This window comes from Petromyzon marinus, chromosome 68, assembly GCF_048934315.1.
Source record: "Petromyzon marinus isolate PM22_M1 ecotype Great Lakes invasive population chromosome 68, UKy_Petmar_22M1.pri1.0, whole genome shotgun sequence".
NCBI lineage: Eukaryota > Metazoa > Chordata > Hyperoartia > Petromyzontiformes > Petromyzontidae > Petromyzon > Petromyzon marinus.
In genome coordinates this window covers 5939188-5963264 of record NC_133734.1, presented here as the reverse complement: position 1 = coordinate 5963264, position 24077 = coordinate 5939188, and the positions used below count along the sequence as shown (strand labels likewise).

Genomic DNA, 24077 nt, shown 5'->3' with positions numbered 1-24077 from the left:
GGCCGTGGCGAGTTGGTGGCCATGGGAATAAAAAAAAAATTATAGAAATTTTAATAAAAATGTATAAAAAAATATATTTTTAAAAACCTGGTTAGCTGTGGCGGAGAACTCACGTGGCGCCGCTGACGTCCCGGGTTTTGCATTTTTTTCTTTATTAGATTTTCAATCGCACGTGATTAAGATGGAATCCTCGATTCTCCGTGTCTCTCCCGAGTCATCGACACCGTCGCTTTGAAGGGCAAAATGCGGGCTCAGAAGTCACACTTACGACGAACCGCTTGCACAGCGCGCGTGCTTGACGTACGTTGATGACCGTACGAGGAACCCACGCGGAAATGGATACTCACGGTCATTTATTGGCATTAATCCCCTCCCAACTCACCTAAAGAAGCGCTCACAAGTGGTGCCATCACGTCTATCCCCTCTTATTCATTCAACAAAGCAGAAGGATTTCTCCACAAATCCGCAGCTGTCGCCTGATGGAGCCGGTCGTTATTACCGGCGAAACGTCACGGTGATCGGATTGTAAAAGTCGTGGCTTTGCTCTCAAACATACAACCGGTGTGCTGTACTAGTGTACTACACTACACACTACACTACCATACACTACATTACCCTACACTATACTACTATACACTACACTATACCATACACTATACCACTACTATACACCAATATACACTATACACTACACTACTATACACTATACTACTGTACACTAAACTATACACTACTTTCCACCAATATACACTACACTATAAACTAGTGTATACTACACTATACACCACTATACACTCTTATACACTATACCCTACACTATACCATAAACTAGTATACACTACTCTACATGACACTATACACTATGATACACTACACTATACACTACCCTATAAACTAAACTACACACTACACTATAAACTATACACTACACACGACTTCTTGTTCTTGGGTAGTAATTGTTACTTTGTAATTGCTTATGCCTCAAAAGTATAGACAATGGCTATTACTAAACACAAACTTTGCTGGTGTGCTGTACTAGTATACTACACTATACACTACAATACCATATGCTACACTATACACTACATTACTATACACTACACTATACACTACATTACTATACACTACTATACACTACACTTCTACACACTACGCTACGATACACTACACTATACACTACGATACACTACACTATACACTACACTATAAACTACACACTAGTGCTGTACTAGTCACAAACTGGCTGAGCTCCATTCCCGTGACACCAAACCTTACCGATTGGCTGTGTGGTGTGCGGTGGGCGGGGCTCTAACGACGTCGACGCGTTCACGCGACCTGAACTTGATCTTAGCGTGACGACAAGAGAGCGACGACAGTGGTGGTGCTGGTGTAGTGGTGGTGGTGTAGTGGTGGTGGTGCTGGTGTAGTGGTGGTGGTGGTGGTGTAGTGGTGGTGGTGGTACGGACGTCGAGATTCGTCCCGAGGGATTTGCCGGTCGGCGAGCGTTGGCCGTGAGAACGCGTGTGAGTAGCAAGACTGTGTGTTTGTGTGTCTGTATGTTTGTGTGACGGTGGGTGTGTGTGTGTATGTTTTTGTGACTGTGTGCGTGAATATGTATGTATGACCGTCCCGTGATCACAAAATCCTATTTAATTCCATCAAAAAAGTAACCTGCAGCGCCACACCTATTACCATCAATAGGGGAAAAAATGGTGATCCAATCTCCGACTCCCAGGAACAGGTTTGCAGATTTTCTGAGCATTTCTGTGAAGTCCTGGGGGAGGGAAAATCCCTCAGCCAAGAAAACATCGTGGCACAAAGTGAGGATGACCCTGCTGAGGCTGCAGTGCCTCAAATACTGGAAGAGGAAGTCACCCCCTGTAAGTGGCTGTCTGAGGTGCCATCTGTTGAGAAAGTACTGAAAGATATCCAGAGTCTGAGACCAGGAAAGACAGGGGTCAGAGATGATCTCCCAAGCGAAATGCTGAGAGAGGGTGACGTTTGTGCACAGAATACCCTACATGAAATCATCACAACAGTCTGGACCACTGGACGGGTTCCGCAGGACTGGAAGGATGCCCTGGTGGTTCCCATCTTTAAGAAGGGAGACCGCACAGACTGTAACAACTACAGGGGTATCTTACTCCTCAGTGTGCCGGGAAAGGTCCTGGCAAGCTGAGGAGAGGCTTGTGGAGCCCCAATGCGATTTCAGGAAAGGGCGGTCCTGCACACAAGCCATATTTTCTGTCCATTTGCTACAGCAGAGGTGTAGGGAATTATAACAAGACCTACATCTCTGCTTTATTGACCTAGTCAAGGCCTATGATACCATCAGTAGGTCTGGGCTCTGGGTTGTTCTTCGTGCTTTCGGAGTCCCTGACCCTCTGCTCACGATCATTAAGGACCTGTGTGTCTATGTGTGTCTGTGTGTGTGTCTTTGTGTGTGCGCGTCTTTGTGTGTGCGTCGTTGTGTGTGTGTGTCTTTGGGGGGAGCGGTAGTGTAGCGGTTAGCGCTCTGCGCTATGAACCCGGCGATACGGGTTTGATTCCTGCTCACGGCCAACACCGGTGACAATTATCTGAACCGGTCCCGGGCCTCCCCTAGGTCGACTCAGCCTCAAATGAGTACCTGATGCGGTGTGTAAACATCGCCACTAGGTAGACAAAGGCGGTTGGGCGTGGTGCTGGCCACCCATCCCCTCGTGTACCGTTCCGGCCTTCATAGGTGCTCGCTAACAGCACTTGCCCCTACAGTCTGTCCAGGCTATTTGGGGGATCTCTTGTGTGTCGTTGTGTGGGTCTTTGTGTGTGTGTCTGTGTAGTGTTTGTTTGTCTGTGTGACTGTGTATCTATGTGTGTGTGTGCGTACCGATGTCTGTGTGTGTGTCTATGTGTGTGCGCGTGTGTGTCGACGACGATGACGTCACTGGCGGGGGGGGCGAGCGCAGCTGGGACGAGCACGGCCGTGACGTTGCCGGCCACGTTGTCGGTGACGTCACCGGCGACGACGTCACTGCGCGGGGGGACGTCACCGGCGATGACGTCACTGCGGGGGGGGGGGCGTCACTGGCGATGACGTCACTGCGTGGGGGCGGGGCGTCACCGGCGATGACGTCACTGCGGGGGCGGGGCATCACCGGCGATGACGTCACTGCGGGGGCGGGGCATCACCGGCGATGACGTCACTGCGGGGGCGGGGCGTCACCGGCGATGACGTCACTGCGGGGGCGAGTGCAGCTGGACCAGCACGGCCGTGACGTTGTCGGCGCTCCCCCGGCGCACCGCCTCGGTGGTCACGCGGACGCACGAACTCGCCCAGCGCTCGGCACGCGCAGACGAGGACGACGAGGACGACGAGGAGGACCCCTCGGGAACCTGAGACAACACAGAGACACAGACACACAGAGACACAGAAAGATAAAGAGACAAAAGATCCTCCGTGTAGCCTGTAACCAGACTGTAGGGGACAAGTGCTGTTAGCGAGTAGCAGCACTATGAAAGCCGGCACTGTGGCACACGAGGGGGTGGGTGGCCAAGCACCACGCCCGGCCGCCTTTGTCTCCCCAGTGCTAGCGATGTTTACTACACACTGCTGCTATACCAGGTAGTCATTTTAGGCCGAGTCGACCTAGGGGATGCCCAGCACCGGTTCAAGTAACTGTCACTGCTGGTGGCCGTGAGAAAAACTGCTGAAGTAGGTTTTTTTTCTTGCTGTGGTTGTCCCACTTGATGACGATCGCTTGTGTTGCGATCGAAACATCGTGAACTGTTATTTTCCTACCTACGTGACTTTACCGAAAGAACCAAAGAATATGGATTCCTGCAGTCACGAAAGCTTCAAATCAAGATAGAGTGAGATGTGTTTGCACCTCCAGGCTCTTGTTGATGAAGGAGACCGCCTCGTCAGCGGTGAACGCCTTGAAGAGACCATCACACGCCAGCAGAAGGAACCTGGGACACACACACAGACACACAGACACACACATACACAGACACAGTTACACACAGACACATACAAAGACACACAGACACACACAGACACACACAGAAAGACACAGACACACACACAGAAAGACACAGACACACACAGACACACAAAGACACACAGACACACACAGAAAGACACAGACACAGACACACACACAGAAAGACACACACAGACACACACAGACACACAAAGACACACACACAAACAGACACACAGACACACACACAGAAAGACACACACAAACAGACACACACAGACACAGTTACACACAGACACACACACAGAAAGACACACACAGAAAGACACACACACACAGACACACACACAGAAAGACACACAGACACACAAAGACACACACACAGAAAGACACACAGACACACACAGACACACAGACACACAAAGACACAGACACGTCTGATCAGCACGACTGGACCACGTACGGCACAATAATCAGTTCAACGTACGCACACAAATAAAAACTGCGGTTCCAGTACGCGTATGTGCTGTGTGTCTCTGGGTATCTGTATGTGTGCTGTGTGTGCTGTGTGTCTCTGCGAGTCTGCGTGTGCTGTGTGTCTCTGCGTGTCTGCGCGTGCTGTGTGTCTGTGAGTGTCTGCGCGTGCTGTGTCTCTGCATGTCTGTGCATGCTGTGTGTCTCTGCGTGTCTCTGTGTGTCTGCGCATGCTGCGTGTCTGCGCATGCTGCGTGTCTCTGCGTGTCTGCGTGTGCTGTGTGTCTCTGCATGTCTGTGCGTGCTGTGTGTCTCTGCGTGTCTCTGTGTCTCTGAGTGTATGCGCGTGCTGCGTGTCTGCGCATGCTGCGTGTCTCTACGTGTCTGTGCGTGCTGTGTGTCTCTGCGTGTCTCTGAGTGTATGCACGTGCTGCGTGTCTGCGCATGCTGCATGTCTCTGCGTGCTGTGTGTCTCCGCGTGTCTGTGCGTGCTGTGTGTCTCTGCGAGTCTGCGAGTGCTGCGTGTCTCCGCGTGTCTCTGCGTGTGCTGCACCTGTCGTTGGCCGTGAGCTGGCATCGCCTGATGTCGGGCGTCGAGATGACACCGCACCGCTTGTACTGCCCGTCGCCGATCGACCGAGACACCTCGAGCACGCCCAGCACTCGACCGTCCCTGCGTTCACCGCCGTTGGCAAGGACACGCGCACAGTACGCAACGCTCGCCCCACTCCACAACCTCAACATAGAGGGCAGCAGCGGTGGCCTGGGAGATGTTGACTCCCTCGCTTGGTACGCGGGAGGTTCGTGGGTTCGATCCCGGACCCTGGCGATGCCTTGCTGCTGTATATGAGGAGTTTGCATACACAACGACAACAATGACCGCCATTCGCCACTAAGTGGCGGTGACGTCACCACAACGCTTGTGCCAGGCCATGTGCACCTTGAGGCCACGTGAAATGTTGAACGCCCGCTGGCAGGAGGTCACGGGGCAGACCCAGGTGCCACGGGTCGACTGAGATGACTGGCTGGTGCATCACCTGTGCCCCCTACTGTGCCAACCTGCTATGCCAACTTGCTGTGCTTTAGCCACCCGGCGCTCCGCTCGTTCCCTGTTGATTGGTAGTCTTCTGCCACGAGTAGAGGATTATCCACCCCTCATAGTGGCAGGAGCCAGAGCCGGTCCACTGGACCTCCTGTATGCCACAGAGATCCAGGCAGTACCAGTCCAGCTCCCGACAGAGGAGTGGCAGCCTCTCCTCCGTAGTGAGCGTTCAAACATTCCACGTGGCCACACTCAGTGGCTTTTTGTTGTTTCTGTAGGAGCCCCGAGGGTAGAGATTCAATCTCCTAGCTCCGCCAAATGAGGTTTGGCCAGGAGACGTCATAGACGCATGTCCCCCAGGGGCCCTCCGGCACAATCTTATTAATTTGATATTTTAGATGTGGTTTTGTGGTAATTAATTAAAGGTGGAGGGGTTACCAGCCCCTCGCACCCCATTTGGCCACTGTGGTGGTTACCAACGCCATGAGGGGAAAGGCCATCTCAGTTGGCCCTCCCCCCACAGCATTGCCCACCACACCGTTGCCGTCCGGCACCACCAGGAGGTAGGGGGTTGGTTGTTTTTGCCGTACTACACACACATACACACACACGTACACACAAATACACACATACACACACGTACACACGTACACACATGTACACACAACAACCGCCATTCGCCACTAAGTGGCGGTGACGTCACCACTACGCTTGTGCCAGGCCATGTGCACCTTGAGGCCACATGAAGTGTCGAACGCCCGCAGGCAGGAGGTCACGGGGCAGACCCAAGTGCAACGGGTCGACTGACTGAGATGACTGGCTGGTGCACCACCTGTGCCCCCTACTGTGCCAACTTGCTGTGCTTTAGACAGCCGGCGCTCCGCTCGTTGTTGTGAGCGTCGCTCCTCCACCATCCGTTGTTGTTGGAGGGCGACTGCCTCCAACTGCCCAATAGAGTCCTTCACGAGCCTCCTCCACAGAGGCCGATCTTGACACCGCTGGTACCAGTCATCGGCAAGTCCACTCAGCTCCACGTCCTCCTGTACCACATCACTCCATCTCTTCTCTAGCCCGTGCCGCGCCCGTTTAGCCCCTTCAATCCGGCCGAACAAAAGCTGTTTCGGCATGCGGTGGCTGGGCATGCAGCCTTGCCTGCCGGAGGAACTCACCGATGGGACCTTGCCCAGATCTTTCAAGGATTTGTGAGCTCCTCACACAATCCAGCCTGGTAAAACGCAGGATGGATCGTAGGCAGGCTAGCCTAAATGTTTCTAACCGGCGAAGATGTTCCATTAGGGGGGTCCACGTTTCGCAAGCGTAGAGAAGGGAGGGAATGACCGTGGCCGAGAAGACCTGAAGCTTAGTGCGGAGCGACAGACCAGGTAGCTTCCACACAGCGTTACGCAACCGATGAAAAGATATTGCCGCTCGACTGATTCGGAGTACACACACACACACACGTACACACACACACGTACACACACGTACACACACATGCGCAGACACGTACGTCACCGGAGGTCAAGATTGAAACCACCCCCGCCACCACCACCACCCCCTTCACCACCAACACCCCCGCGACCCCCACCCCCACCACCACCCCCCCCCCCACCACCACCACCACGTGAAGCTCCTCTGCCCAGGCCATACCTTACCGTGGCGCCGGCGCGCTGGAGCCGCATGCGCTCCTCGTACTGCACCGCGCTGTGCTCGCGGCTCAGCGGCACGGCAAGCACGGCCTGGGAGCCCGGCAACGCCGCGGCGCGGCACAGCACGGCCTGGGGGGGGGGGGGGCGCCGCACACACACAGACACACAGACACACACACATAGACACACAGACACACACACACAGACACACACACAGACACACACAGACACACACACACACACAGACAGAGACAGACACACGTAGACACACAGAGACACACATACATACATAGAAACACATAGACACACACATAGACACAAAGACACACACACAGACACACACACACACAGACAGAGACAGACACACGTAGACACACAGAGACACACACACATACATAGAAACACATAGACACACACATAGACACAAAGACACACATAAATAGAAAGACATAGACACACACATAGACACAAAGACACACACACATACATAGAAACACATAGACACACACACACACAGACACACACAGACACACGTAGACACACAGACACACAGAGACACACACAGACATACATAGAAACACATAGACACACACATAGACACACAGACACACACACATAGACACACAGACACACACACAGACAGACACACACACACACGTAAACACACAGAGACACACACACACACATACATAGAAACACATAGACACACACATAGACACATAGACACACATAGACACACACAGACACACATAGACACACACAGACACACACAAAGACACACATATAGAAACACAGACACACACACACAGACAGACACACACACAGACACAGACAGACACACGTAGACACACAGACACACAAAGACATACATAGAAACACACAGACACACATAGACCCACAGACACACACACATAGACACACAGACACACACACAGACACACACACAGACACACACACAGACAGACACACGTAGACACACAGACACACAGAGACACACACAGACATACATAGAAACACATAGACACACACATAGACACACAGACACACACACATAGACACACACACATAGACACACACAGACACACATAGACACACACAACACACACACAAAGACACACACATATAGAAACACATAGACACACACACACGGACACACACACAGACACACAGACGGAAACACATAGACACACAGACACAGACAGACACACATAGACACACAGACACAGACAGACACACATAGACACACACACATACATAGAAACACATAGACACACACATAGACAAACAGACACCCATAGACACACACACACACACATAGAAACACAGACACATAAACACACAGACACACACACACACACAGACACATAGACACACACACAGACACACATAGACACACACACAAACACACACAAAGACACACACACAGACACACAGACACACACACAGACACACACAAAGACACACACACAGACACACAGACACACACACAGACACACATATAGACAGACAGACACACATAGACACACACAGACACACACACAGACAGACACACACAGACACATAGACACACACACAGACACACATAGACACACAGACACACACAGACACATAGACACACACACAGACACACACACACAGACAACAACAACAACCGCCATTCGCCACTAAGTGGCGGTGACGTCACCACGACGCTTGTGCCAGGCTATGTGCACCCTGAGGCCACGTGAAGTGTCGAACGCCCGCTGGCAGGAGGTCACGGGGCAGACCCAGGTGCCACGGGTCGACTGACTGAGATGACTGGCTGATGCACCACCTGTGCCCCCTACTGTGCCAACCTGCTGTGCTTTAGCCACCCGGCGCTCCGCTCGCTGTTGTGAGCGTCGCTCCTCCGCCCTCCGTTGTTGTTGGAGGGCGACTGCCTCCAACTGCCCAGTAGCATCCTTCACGAGCCTCCTCCACAGAGGCCGATCTTGACACCGCTGGTACCAGTCATCGGCAAGTCCACTCAGCTCCACGTCCTCCTGTACCACATCACTCCATCTCTTCTCTAGCCCGTGCCGCGCCCGCTTAGCCCCCTCAATCCGGCCAAACAAAAGCTGTTTCGGCATGCGGTGGCTGGGCATGCGGGCTACATGACCCAGCCATCGCAGCCTTGCCTGCCGGAGGAGCTCACCGATGGGACCCTGCCCAGATCTTTCAAGGATTTGTGAGCTCCTCACACAATCCAGTCTGGTTAAACCCAGGATGGATCGTAGGCAGGCCAGCCTAAATGTTTCTAACCGGCGAAGATGTTCCATTAGGGGGGTCCACGTTTCGCAAGCGTAGAGAAGGGAGGGAATGACCGTGGCCGAGAAGACCTGAAGCTTAGTGCGGAGCGACAGACCAGGTAGCTTCCACACAGCGTTACGCAACCGATGAAAAGATATTGCCGCTCGACTGATTCGGAGTGAGACCTCTGCTGTTAAACTGGAGCCAGTCATAAGCACACTGCCCAGGTATGGGAAACTCTCCACTTTCTCGACAACTGCCCCATCACCGATTGGGAGTTGTGGGGGTGGAGTGTCCGATGGTACAAAATACCCAGGCAGGTGCTTAGTTTTGGTGGGGCTGATGGTAAGGCCCCACCTCTTAGTGGCACGCTCCAGTCTCAGCAGCAGCGCCTCCAACTCCTCCTCTGAATGAACAGCTATTACCGAATCATCAGCATACATAACGTGGTTAAGCAATAGGGAGCCATCCCTTGACCGCACCCGGGCATCGATCAGCCTCCCATTATATCTGTACCATATGGAGATTCCCCCGGTACAGCTATTGAAGGCTTCACGAACTACGTGGTCAAAATAGATGTTAAATAATGTGGGAGCCAGAGGACATCCCTGTCGCACCCCAAGGTGTACAGGGAATGGCTCTGACTCCCGGCCACGTAGTTTTACCCGGGCCCGCTCACCATCATGAAGGTCCTTAATGATCTTGAGCAGAGGGTCAGGTACTCCAAAAGCACGAAGAACGACCCAGAGCCCAGGCCTACTGATGGTATCATAGGCCTTAACCAGGTCAATAAAGCAGAGATGTAGGTCTTGTTGGAATTCCCTATACCTCTGCTGTAGCAGACGGACAGAAAATATGGCATCTGTGCAGTACCACCCTTTCCTGAAACCGCATTGGGGCTCCGCAAGCCTCTCCTCAGCGTGCCTGGAAAGGCGATGCTGAATAATCCTTGCCAGGACCTTTCCCGGCACACTGAGGAGTGAGATGCCCCTGTAGTTGTTACAGTCTGTGCGGTCCCCCTTCTTAAAAAGGGGGACCACCAGGGCATCCTTCCAATCCTGCGGAACCCGTCCAGTGATCCAGACTGTTGTTATGATGTCATATCGGGCAGTCTGTGCACAAACTCCACCCTCCCTAAGCATTTCGCTTGGGAGATCATCTCTGCCCGCTGCCTTTCCTGGTCTGACTCCGGATCGCCCTCAGTACTTCCTCAACAGATGGCACTTCAGCCAGCCATTCACAGGGGGTGACTTCTTCCAATATTTGAGGCACCGCAGCCTCAGCAGGGTCATCCTCACTTTGTGCCACGATGTTTTCCTGGCTGAGGGATTTTTCCTCCGCCAGGACCTCACAGAAATGCTCAGCAAATCTGCAAACCTGTTCCAGGGGGTCAGAGATTGGATCACCATTTTTTCCCCTAATGATGGTAATAGGCATGGCACTGCAGGTTACTTTTTTGATAGAGTTAAATAGAGATTTGTGATCGCGGGCCACCGAGGCAGACTCCATCTCCTCAGCAACCCGCGACCACCACCCACCCTTGCAGCGCCTCACGGCTCTCCGAACCTCCGAGCGAAGGCTGCGGTAAGCCTCCTCATTCTCTGACGTGGGATTCTGTAGCCGATGACAGTGGGCCTGTCGCTTTTTCTCAACCATCCTGAACACCTGCTCTGTCAGCCAGGGTCTCTGGGGAGGTCCTGACCGCGTACCCAAAGCAGACATTGCAGCCGCATGAGTCACAGTTCTAAACCTCGCCCATTTACCCTCGACATCAGGAGGAGTGGGGAACGATGCCAACCCCAGCCACAGGCGATGATGAAATTCTCGCTTGCAACTTTCATCAGATAACCGAGACCAGGCCACTTTTGGTTGGAATGGGGTCCTGGGTGTACACCCACCACCGGAGCGGAAGAATGGGCGGCGCATCTTACAGATGACAAGTCGATGGTCAGAGGGCAGATCAGCTCCACGGTAGGTCCTGGTGTCAAGGACATGGGCTCGCATCCGCTGGTCCGTCACTATGTAGTCCAGCAGATGTTCTTGCTTGGACCCGGCATGCATCCATGATGTTGTGTGGATGCGCCGATGCCGGAACAGCGTGTTGGTAATTACAAGTCCATGGGCTGCACAAAAATCTAGCAGCATCCTACCGTTGTTGTTGAGCTGATCTGGCCCATGCCCTCCAATCACTCCAGGCCACACATAGACACACATAGACACACACATAGACACACACATAGACACACACACACATAGACACACACACAGACACACACACATAGACACACAAACACACATAGACACACACACACGCAGACAGACACACAGACATACACAGACACACATAGACACACACACGCACAGACAGACACACACAGACACACATAGACACACACAGACACACATAGACACACACACACAGATGACACACACACATAGACACACAGACACACATAGACACACACACACGCACAGACACACATAGATACACATAGACACACAGACACACACATAGACACACAGACACACAGACACACAGACAGACACACACACGCACAGACACACATAGACACACACACAGACACACAGACACAAACACACATGCACAGACACACATAGACACACATAGACACACACACACGCACAGACACAAATAGACATACAGCCACACACATAGACACACAGATACACACATAGACACAAAGACACAGAGACACACACAGACACACAAAGAAGACCAAAGAACCCCCGTGTAGCCTTAACAGACTGTAGGGGCAAGTGCTGTTAGTGAGCACCTATAAAGGCCGGAACGGTACACGAGGGGGTGGATGGCCAGCACCACGACCGACCGCCATTGTCTCCCTAGTGGCAATGTTTACACACCGCACCAGGTACTCATTTCAGGCTGAGTCGACATAGGGGAGGCCCAGGACCGGTTCAGATAATTGTCAGTGGTGTTGGCCAGGAGCGGGAATCGAACCCGGGTCGCCAGGTTCATAGCGCAGCGCGCTAACCGCTACACTACCACTCCCCACATAGACACACAGACACACATAGACACACACAAAAACACAGACACACATAGACACACAAAGATAACAAAGATCCCCCATATAGCCTTAACAGACTGTAGGGGCAAGTGCTATTAGCGAGCACCTATGAAGGCCGAAACGGTACACGAGGGGGTGGGTGGCCAGCACCACGCCCGACCGCCTTTGTCTCCCTAGTGGCAATGTTTACAAACCGCACCAGGTACTCATTTGAGGCTGAGTCGACCTAGGGGAGGCCCGGAACCGGTTCAGATAATCGTCACAGGTGTTGGCCGTGAGCGGGAATCGAACCCGGGTCGCCAGGTTCATAGCGCAGCGCGATAACCGCTACACTACCGTTCCCCACGACATAGACACACACACACACACACAGACACACACAGACACACACACGGAGACACACACAGACTATGCTGTGTTTAGTCCGTGCCGTGTGTACTCCGTGCCGTGTGTACTCGGTGTCGTGTGTACTCGGTACCCTGCTGTCCCCCAGGTTGGCCACGTAGGCGACGTTGTCGACGATTAAAGCACAGATGGCCGTCGTGCCGTCCTTCCACACCGGCTTCCTGCGGGCAGAAAACGCAACAAGAACAACAACGGAACGTCACCTCCATGCACGCACACGCACGCACGCGCACAAACACAATCTTAAACACGCTCACACACTCACACACACTCACAGACACACACACACACACTCACACACACAAACAATCTTAAACACGCTCACACACTCACACAGGAAGTCTCACTCTCTCTCACAGACACCCTCACGCTCACACACACACTCACACGCTCACACACACACTCACAGACACCCTCACACTCTCACACACACTCACAGACACGCACGCATGCGCATGCACACAAACAATCTTAAACACGCTCACACACTCACACAGGAAGTCTCACTCTCTCTCACAGACACCGTCACTCACACACTCTCTCACTCTCTCACACTCTCTCTCACACTCTCTCACACACACTCACACACACACTCACACACTCTCACACTCTCTCACACACACTCACACACACACTCACACACTCACACTCACACACTCTCTCACACTCACACACTCACACACGCACACTCACACACGCACACACTCACACTCACACACGCACACTCTCTCACACACACACTCACACACGCTCACACGGAGACTCACTGGCTGGATGCCAGCTTGAGGAAAGCGGCGTCCGTCTGCTTGAATGCATCCCTGAGGCTCCTCCGGATCTCCTTGTCCAGGTCGGACACCGCTCCTGCAACTCAGCAAGAGACCCACAGAGACACAGCGAGATCCATAGAGACACACAGAGACACATAGAGACATACAAAGACACATAGAGACACAGCGAGATCCACAGAGGCACATAGAGACACATAGAGACACACAGAGACACTGCGAGATCCATAGAGACACACAGAGAAACAGCGAGATCCATAGAGACACACCGAGACACATAGACACACACAGAGACACATAGAGACACAGCGAGATCCATAGAGACACACAGAGACACATAGAGACATACAGAGACACATAGAGACACAGCGAGATCCACAGAGACACATAGAGATACATAGAGACACACAGAGACACAGCGAGATCCATAGAGACACACAGAGACACAGCGAGATCCATAGAGACACACAGAGAAACAGCGAGATCCATAGAGACACACAGAGACACATAGAGACACACAGAGACACATAGAGACACAGCGAGATCCATAGAGACACATAGAGACACACAGAGACACATAGAGACCCACAGAGACACATAGAGACACATAGATACCCACAGAGACCCACAGAGACACATAGAGACACAGAGACCCACAGAGACCCACAGAGACACATAGAGACCCACAGAGACATATAGAGACACATAGAGACCCACAGAGACACATAGAGACCCACAGAGACACATCACATAGAGACCCACAGACACAGCGAGATCCATAGAGACCCACAGAGACACATACAGACCCACAGAGACATCATATAGAGACCGACAGAGACACAGCGAGATCCATAGAGACCCACAGAGACACATAGAGACCCACAGAGACACATAGAGACCCACAGAGACACAGCAAGATCCATAAAGACCCTAGAGACGCAGCGAGATCCATAGAGACCCACAGAGACCCACAGAGACAGAGCGGGATCCATAGAGACCCACAAAGACTCAGCAAGATCCAGACACCCACAGAGACCCAGCGAGATCGATAGACACCCACAGAGACCCATAGAGACCTACAGAGATGCATAGAGACCCATAAATTAACATAGAGACCCATAGAGACGCATAGAGACACAGAGATACACAGAGATACATAGATACATAGAGAGATGCATAGAGACCCATAGAGACCTACAGAGACCCAAAGAAACCCATAGATAAACATAGAGACGCATAGAGACACAGAGATACACAGAGAAACATAGAGACCCATAGAGATGCACAGAGACCCATAGAGACCTACAGAGACCCATAGAGACCTACAGAGACCCACAGAGACCCATAGAAAAGCATAGAGACCCATAGAGACCCATAGAGACACAGAGATACACAGAGATACATAGAGATGCATAGAGACCCATAGAGACACAGAGATTCACGGAGATACATTGAGACCCATAGAGATGCATAGAGACCCATAGAGACCTACAGAGAACCATAGAGATCCATAGATAAACATAGAGATACATAGAGACGCACAGAGACACAGAGATACATAGAGACTCTAAAAACACGTGGTGGACGGTGATTCTAAATGTGGAGGGAAAAACCGGAGGACCCGGAGACAAAATCCACAGAGAGAGACGCAGACTCCAAATCTTCAGCAGCAGCAGCAGCAGCATCGTCAGGGTCGGGATAGAACACACAACCTCCTGTAGACCTGGCGAGGTAGTCAACATCTCCTAGCCACCGTTATGATGATGAGAGAGAGAGACGCAGACTCCAAATTTACAGCAGCAGCAGCATCGTCAGGAACTGGGATCGAACCCACGACCTCCTGTAGACCTAGCGAGGTAGTCAACATCTCCCTAGCCACCGTGATGATGATGAGAGAGAGACGCAGACTCCAAATCTACAGCAGCAGCAGCAGCATCGTCAGGGTCTGGATCGAACCCACGACCTCCTGTAGACCAGGCGAGGTAGTTAACATCTCCCTAGCCACCGTGATGATGATGAGAGAGAGAGAGAGATGCAGACTCCAAATATACAGCAGCAGCAGCAGGCATCGTGAGGCTCTGGGATCGAACCCACGACCTCCTGTAGACCAAGTGAGGTAGTTAACATCTCCATAGCCACCGTGATGATGATGAGAGAGACGCAGACTCCAAATATACAGCAGCAGCAGGCATTGCCAGGGTCGGGATTGAACCCACGACCTCCTGTAGACCAGGTGAGGTAGTTAACATCTCCCTAGCCACCGTGATGATGATGAGTGACGCAGACTCCAAATATACAGCAGCAGCAGGCATCGTAAGACTCTGGGATCGAACCCATGACCTCCTGTAGACCATGTGAGGTAGTTAACATCTCCTGGCCACTGTGTTGATGATTATTCATATTCGTATTATTCTTAATATTATTCTTACTATTTTTTTTCGTATTATTCTTAGAATTATTATATTCTTAATATCATTTTACTCATTATTTTTATTATTTTTATTATTCTTATTATCTTTGTTTTTTTTTTAATTCCGTAGTGGCCGTGCGTGGGCCTCACCCTGGGGCAGGCACAGCAGCAGCTGCTGGTGGAGGTGACGGGCGGCGAAGGAGGAGGCACGGGAGCCGCCGTGGCCGTCAAAGACGGCGAAGTAGGCGAGGCGTGAGCTGGGACGGGGGCGGCGTGGGCAGCGTCGTCATCGTCATCATCGTCATCATCATCATCGTTATCATCGTCATCATCGTTATCATCATCGTCATCATCATCGTCGTCATCGTCATCATCATCGTCGTCATCGTCATCATCGTCATCATCGTCATCACGTACATCATCGTCATCATCATCGTTATCATGTACATCATCGTCGTCATCGTCATCATCGTCGTCATCATCGTCATCATCGTCATCATCGTCGTCATCGCTATCATCGTCGTCATTGTCATCGTCGTCATCATCGTCATCGTCATCATCGTCTTCATCGTCATCGTCGTCATCATCATCATCGTCAGCGTCGTTATCGTCATCATCATCATCGTGGTCGTCATCGTCATCATCGTCATCATCATCGTTGTCATCGTTATTATCGTCATCATCGTCATCATCGTCGTCGTCAGCATAATCGTCGTCACCATCATTATCGTCGGCATCATCGTCATCATCATCATCATCGTCATCATCATCATCATCGTCATCATCATCGTCATCGTCGTCATCGTCATCGTCGTCAGCATCATCATTGTCATCATCATCGTCGTCGTCATCGTCATCATCATCGTCATCATCGTCATCATCATCATCGTCGTCATCATCATCATCGTCTTCATCGTCAGCATCATCGTCAGCATCATCGTCGTCATCATCATCATCATCGTCATCAATCATCACTATACTACTATACACTGCTATACACTGCATTACTACACACTACACTATACACTACACTACACACTACACTCTACACTACACACTACACTCCACTACACTATACACTCCACTACACTATACACTACACTATACACTACACACTCCACTACTACACACTACACTACACACTACACTATACATTACACTACACTACACACTACACTATACATTACACTACACACTACACTACACAACACTACACACTACACTACACACTACTACACACCACTACTACACACTACACTACACCCTCCACTACTATCCTATACACTACACCATATACTACACTATACACTACTTTACACTACACTACACACTACACTACTCTCACACTCCGCGGGGTAGTCGCTCCGTGAGAGATGGGATGACCGTGTGGGCGTCCTGCATCTCGTCGCGTTCGCCCCTCCGCTCCGACACGAAGGCTCGCAGCTCCAGCAGGGCCGGCTCTGCTAGGGGGGTGGTGGGGTCGGTGGGGGGTTGGGTAGGGTGGGTGGGGTGGTGGTGGGGTCAACACTATACACTACACACAACTTATACACTACTCTATACACTAAACTATACTACTATACACTACACACGACTTATACACTACCCTATACACTACACACGACTTATACACTACCCTATACACTACACAATACACTATACTACTATACACTACATCATACACTACACACGACTTATACACTACCCTATATACTACACTACACAATACACTATATACACTACACACCTATACACAACACTATACACTACACACAACTTATACACTACTCTATACACTACACTATACTACTATACACTACACACGACTTATACACTACCCTATACACTACACAATACACTATACTACTATACACTACATCATACACTACACACGACTTATACACTACCCTATACACTACACAATACACTATACTACTATACACTACATCATACACTACACACGACTTATACACTACCCTATATACTACACTACACAATACACCACTAGACTACAATACTATACACTACACACCTATACACTACACTATACACTACTATACACTACACTACTATACACTACACGACTATACACTACACTACTATACACTACACTACTATACACTACACGACTATACACTACACTACTATACACTACACTATACACTACTATACACTACACTACTATACACTACACTACTATTCACTATACGTGACACACTACGCAATATACTACACTACACTATACACTACACGACTATACACTACACTACACATTACACAACTCTATAGACTAACACACCAAACTGCGACTGCACACTACACCACACACACACGTACCTGTGTGGGGTTCGGGCTCGTCATGATCGTCAGCGTTGGGCTCCGCTTTCCTCTTCGCTCCGCGCTGATCTTCCCGGGGTTCCGCGTCTTCGGCGGCGGGCGGTTCCTTAGCCCCCTCTAGCCCACCCAGGCAGAGACATCGTTAGCGTCACCTGATACTAAACACTGCACTATAAACTACACTATAAACTACACTACTATACACTACACAATACACTACACTATACACGACTATACACTATACTATACACTACACTATACACTACACACTACTATACACTACACATTACACTACACTATACACTACTATACACTACACTACACACTGCACTATACACTACACTATAAACTACACTACTATACACTACACTACTACTACACTATATACTACACTATACACTACACTATACTACTATACACTACACTACTACTACACTATACACTACACTAAACACTACACTAAACACTACACTAAACACTACACTATACACTACACTACTATATACTACACTATACACTACACTATACTACTAAACACTACACTATACTAAACAATACACTATACATTAAACTATACATTACACTATACACTACACTACCATAGACTATAAACTATACTTTCCACTACACTATACACACAATCCACTACACTATACACTACTATACACTACACTATACACTATTATACACTACACTACTAAACACTACACTATACACTACTATACACTACACTACTATACACTGCACTATACACTACACTATACATTACACTACTATACACTATACTAAACACTACACTATACACTACACTAAACACTCCACTATACACTACACTATACACTACACAATACTACACTATACACTACACTACCATTGACTATACAATATACTATACATTAAACTATACATTACACTATACACTACACTATACACTACACTACCATAGACTATAAACTACACTTTCCACTACACTATACACACAATCCACTACATTATACAGTACAATACACTACACTATACACTACTATACACTACACTATACACTACTATACACTACACTATACACTACTATATAAGTGTAAATGCTGCAGTGGGCTGTTGCTCTCCAACACACCGGTCTAGTGCTGTACAAGTAACGAGTTGGCACCGGAGCTCGATTCCCTCGTCCCCTAGGTCGACTCAGCCTCAAATGAGGTGGTGGTGTCGTGGTGTTGATGTATGGTGGTGGTGTAGTGGTTGTGGTGGTGATGTATGGTGGTGGTGTAGTGGTGGTGGTGTAGTGGTGGTGTAGTGGTGGTGGTGTAGTGGTGATGTAGTGGTGGTGGTGTAGTGGTGTGGTGGTGGTGTAGCGGTGGTGGGGTAGCGGTGGTGGTGTAGCGGTGGTGCAGCGGTGGTGGTGTAGTGGTGGTGGTGTAGTGAACATCGCTAGCACTGGGGGAGAGACAAAGACGGCCGGGCGTGGTGGTGGTGGTGCTGGTCACCCACCCCCTCTGTGTGTGTAGCCACAGTGCCGGTAGCCTTCATAGGTGATGCTGCTACTCGCTACTAGCAGCACTTGCCCCTACAGCCTGCTAGAGGCTACCTGGGGGAGCTTTGTCTTTGTGTCTGTCTATGTGTCTGTGTGTGTGTCTGTCTATCTGTGTGTGTGTCTGTGTCTGTCTGTGTATCTGTGTGTGTGTCAGTGTGTCTGTGTGTCTGTCTGTGTATCTGTGTGTGTGTCAGTGTGTCTGTGTGTGTCTGTGTGTGTCAGTGTCTGTGAGTGTGTCTGTCTGTGTCTGTCTTTGTGTCTGTGTCTGTCTATGTGTCTGTGTGTGTGTGTCTGTGTCTGTCAGTGTGTCTGTCTGTGTCTTTGTGTCTGTGTCCTTGTGTCTGTGTGTGTGTCTGTGTGTCCGTGTCTTTGTGTCTGTGTGTCTGTGTCTTTGTGTCTGTCCGTGTGTCTGTGTATGTCTGTGTGTGTCTGTCTGTGTGTGTCTGTGTGTGTCAGTGTATGTGTGTATGTCTGTTTGTCTGTGTGTCTGTCTGTGTCTTTGTGTCTGTGTCTGTGTGTCTGTCTGTGTCTTTGTGTTTGTGTGTGTCTGTGTATCTGTGTGAGTGTCTGTGTGTGTCAGTGTGTCTTTGTGTCTAGTGTGTGTCTGTGTGTGTCTATTGTGGATATTGGTCGCGAAAGTCTCTTACTACGTGTTAAATCAACGCTAAATCGACGATAATTGACGTTAAATTAACGTTAAATCGATGATAAATTGACGTTAAATTAACGTTAAATCGACGTTAAGCCTTTTGGCGTTCTCTGTCGTACCGTAAGGCGCCGGCACTTAACAGTTTTATAAAATACATATCTAAAATGGTATCGTGGAAAGGGGGAGTTAAACATATATATTGTAATTTTAATAGTTTCACGATTTGCATTTTTTTGTTTCAATAAAAAAAATATTTAAAAAAAAGTAATGTGCTAGGCCGAAACCTTCGGCCTCGCCTGGCCACCTCGGGCGGGCAGTGGAGTCACTGGACCCCGGCCGGGGGGTTCTATCCGAGCACGGTGACCTCGAGCGCGAGGCCTAGTCAACTTGGCAAAATAATCTAAAATATTTCTTCGTTGTCGTCGTTTCCTTGCGATAACTGCACCTCACAGTCATCAAAGTTACCAACAAAAAAACCCACCGTGACTATTCGTTGTTAGCGTTATTGTTTAGAAAAAAATACAAATTATAACTGTACCTGCAGCTGGCTCTGGTAAGTCTCCGAACAGATCCATGCTTTGTATTCTTTATTTATTTTTGTTATTAGTCAGCTTAAAGGCGCCGGTTCCGGAATCGGGTTTGCACCGCGTTCGTTTTACACCCAGGGCGCTCTCTCTCTGAGACTCTTTCTGCCGCGTTCTAGAACTGGGTCCGGTGTAGTGGTGGGTCGGACCCGAATTCTGGTGCAGATCTCTGTTCCAACGTCCAATAAAGTCACTCACTCATCCACACATTCATTCATTCATCCACTCACTCATTAACCCACTCACTCATTCATTAACCCACTCATTTATTACTCTTTGGTTCTATTGGGTAAAGTCACGTAGGTGAAAATAAAATAACAAAAAATCACGACGTTTCGGCCACAACACAAGCGGCCTTCATCAGGTGAAGGGACGAGACTGTCTGGAGGACAGCGCTGGAGTGAGAAAAGCCACGCTTAGATCACGACCTTTAAGCTGCGATCACAAGGCGCTTTGTTTTTTTCTCACACAGCTTAAAGGTCGTGATCTAAGCGTGGCTTTTCTCACTCCAGCGCTGTCCTCCAGACAGTCCCTTCACCTGATGAAGGCCGCTTGTGTTGTGGCCGAAACGTCGTGATTTTTTGTTATTTTATTTTCACCTACCTACGTGACTTTACCCAATAGAACCAAAGAGTATGGATCCTAGCAGTCACGAAAGCTTTAAATCTAGAACACACATTCATTCATTCATCCACTCACTCACTCATTAATCCACTCACTCACTCATTAATCCACTCACTCATTCATTCATTCATACACTCATTCATTCACTCATTCATCCACTCACTCATTCATGCATCTACTCACTCAAACAAAGACAAAGATCCCCCGTTAACAGACTGTAGGGGCAAGTGCCGTTAGCGAGCACCTATGAAGGTCGGAACGGTACACAAGGGGGTGGGTGGCCAGCACCACGCCCGACCGCCTTTGTCTCCCCAGTGACAATGTTTACACACCGCACCAGGTACTCATTTGAGGCTGAGTCGACCTAGGGGAGGTCCAGGACCGGTTCAGATAATCGTCACAGGTGTTGGCCGTGAGCGGGAATCGAACCCGGGTCGCCAGGTTCATAGCGCAGCGCGCTAACCGCTACACTACTCACTCATCCACTCACTCATCCAATCACTCATTCACTCACTCATCCACTTACTCGCTCATCCACTCACTCACTCATCCACTCACTCACTCGTCCACTCACTCATCCAATCACTCATTCACTCACTCATCCACTCACTCATCCACTCACTCATCCACTCACTCATTCACTCACTCATCCACTCACTCACTCATCCAATCACTCATTCACTCACTTATCCACTTACTCGCTCATCCACTCATTCACTCATCCACTCACTCATCCACTCACTCATCCACTCACTCACTCATCCACTCACTTACTCATTCACTCACTCATCCACTCACTCATCCATTCACTCACTCATCCATTCACTCACTCATTCACTCACTCATCCACTCACTCACTCACTCACTCATCCATTCACTCACTCATCCACTCACTCATCCACTCACTCATCCAATCACTCATTCACTCACTCATTCACTCACTCATCCACTTACTCATCCACTTACTCGCTCATCCACTCACTCACTCATCCACTCACTCATCCAATCACTCATTCACTCACTCATCCATTCACTCATCCACTCACTCATCCACTCACTCACTCATTCACTTACTCATCCACTCGCTCACTCATCCATTCACTCACTCATCCACTCACTCACTCATCCACTCACTCACTCATTCACTCACTCATCCACTCACTCACTCATCCACTACCTCACTCATCCACTACCTCACTCATCCACTACCTCACTCATCCACTCACTCACGCATTCACTCACTCACTCATCCACTCACTCACTCATACACTTACTCACTCATTCTCTCATTCATCCACCCACTCATCCACTCACTCATCCACTCAATAATCCTTCCACTCACTCATCCACTCATAAACTCACTCACTCATCCACTCACTCATCCCAGTGCAAGTTAATTGTGTGGGGGTCTCTTTATTTGTTTATTAATTTGTAGATTTAATTTCCTTGGCGGTGGCTGTGCAGAGGATTTGGTCCTCGTGTTTAATGAATGAACAGCGTTGCGGGATGCAGTGAGCACGAATGACACTGTACACGACATTGCTGTTGTTTTGATTTAAAGCTTTCGTGACTGCAGTAATTCATATTCTTAGTTTTTTCGGTAAAGTCACGTTGAAGAGAAACAACAAAATAACAAAATATATATAAAACAATAAAAAATTCTCACGACGTTTCGACCATAACTCAAACGGTCATCATCAGGTGTGATGATGACCGTTTGAGTATATATACGTTTCAGGTATACATATTTTGTTATTTTGTTGTTTCTCTTCAACGTGACTTTACCGAAAAAACTAAGAATATTGCTGTTGTTTGTGTTTTGTTTATTTTTTATTGTAGAATCGACAATACAAGTGTTACGATGCCACTGTCCTACATTTATACTTTTAAAAATTTTGTGTTATTGTTGTATATCTCCCACAACCCATAACACCACAAGAGTAAAATAAATTGCAGTTACTATTGCTAATCACTGCACCCCTATCAATTACACCCCAGTGTATAAACACATCCCAGTTCACCATTGCTAATCACTACACCCCTATCAATTACACCCCAGTATATAAACACATCCCAGTTCACCATTGCTAATAACTGCACCCCCATCAATTACACCACCCAGTGTATAAATACATCCCAGATCACCATTGCTAATCACTGCACCGCTACACTACAGTCACACTCCTCTGGCAGGGTGAATACATCCACGTTGGCTTCACACACGCACAGAGCGGTACCTATTTTATCAACCCCCCTCTAGCCCCTAGAAAGGTTGTGATGATTGTTTACGCTCAGCCCCCTCCCCCC

The 24077-nt window shown here is 49.4% G+C and overlaps 1 protein-coding gene across 3 annotated transcripts; it reads right to left on the bottom strand.

The window, feature by feature from the left end:
• Positions 1-340: 340 nt before the first annotated feature.
• Positions 341-21576, bottom strand: ILKAP (ILK associated serine/threonine phosphatase). Of its 3 annotated transcripts, XR_012930394.1 has the most exons (11): positions 21101-21576; positions 18386-18502; positions 17394-17511; positions 16199-16305; positions 13621-13714; positions 12927-13014; positions 7132-7259; positions 4993-5112; positions 3870-3951; positions 3104-3375; positions 341-3046 (listed from the first exon to the last, which is right to left on the bottom strand). XR_012930394.1 is itself a non-coding variant. In XM_032978871.2 (10 exons), exons 1-10 carry the CDS (start codon positions 21135-21137, stop codon positions 3217-3219), a joined length of 1050 nt encoding a protein of 349 aa, XP_032834762.1. In that variant the 5' UTR covers positions 21138-21576; the 3' UTR covers positions 341-3216. The 3 variants fall into 3 exon arrangements, 2 of the variants coding, with proteins under 2 accessions (XP_032834762.1, XP_032834764.1); XM_032978871.2 differs by having other exon boundaries at positions 341-3375; XM_032978873.2 differs by having other exon boundaries at positions 341-3375; positions 17394-17508; positions 21101-21574.
• Positions 21577-24077: the final 2501 nt, after the last annotated feature.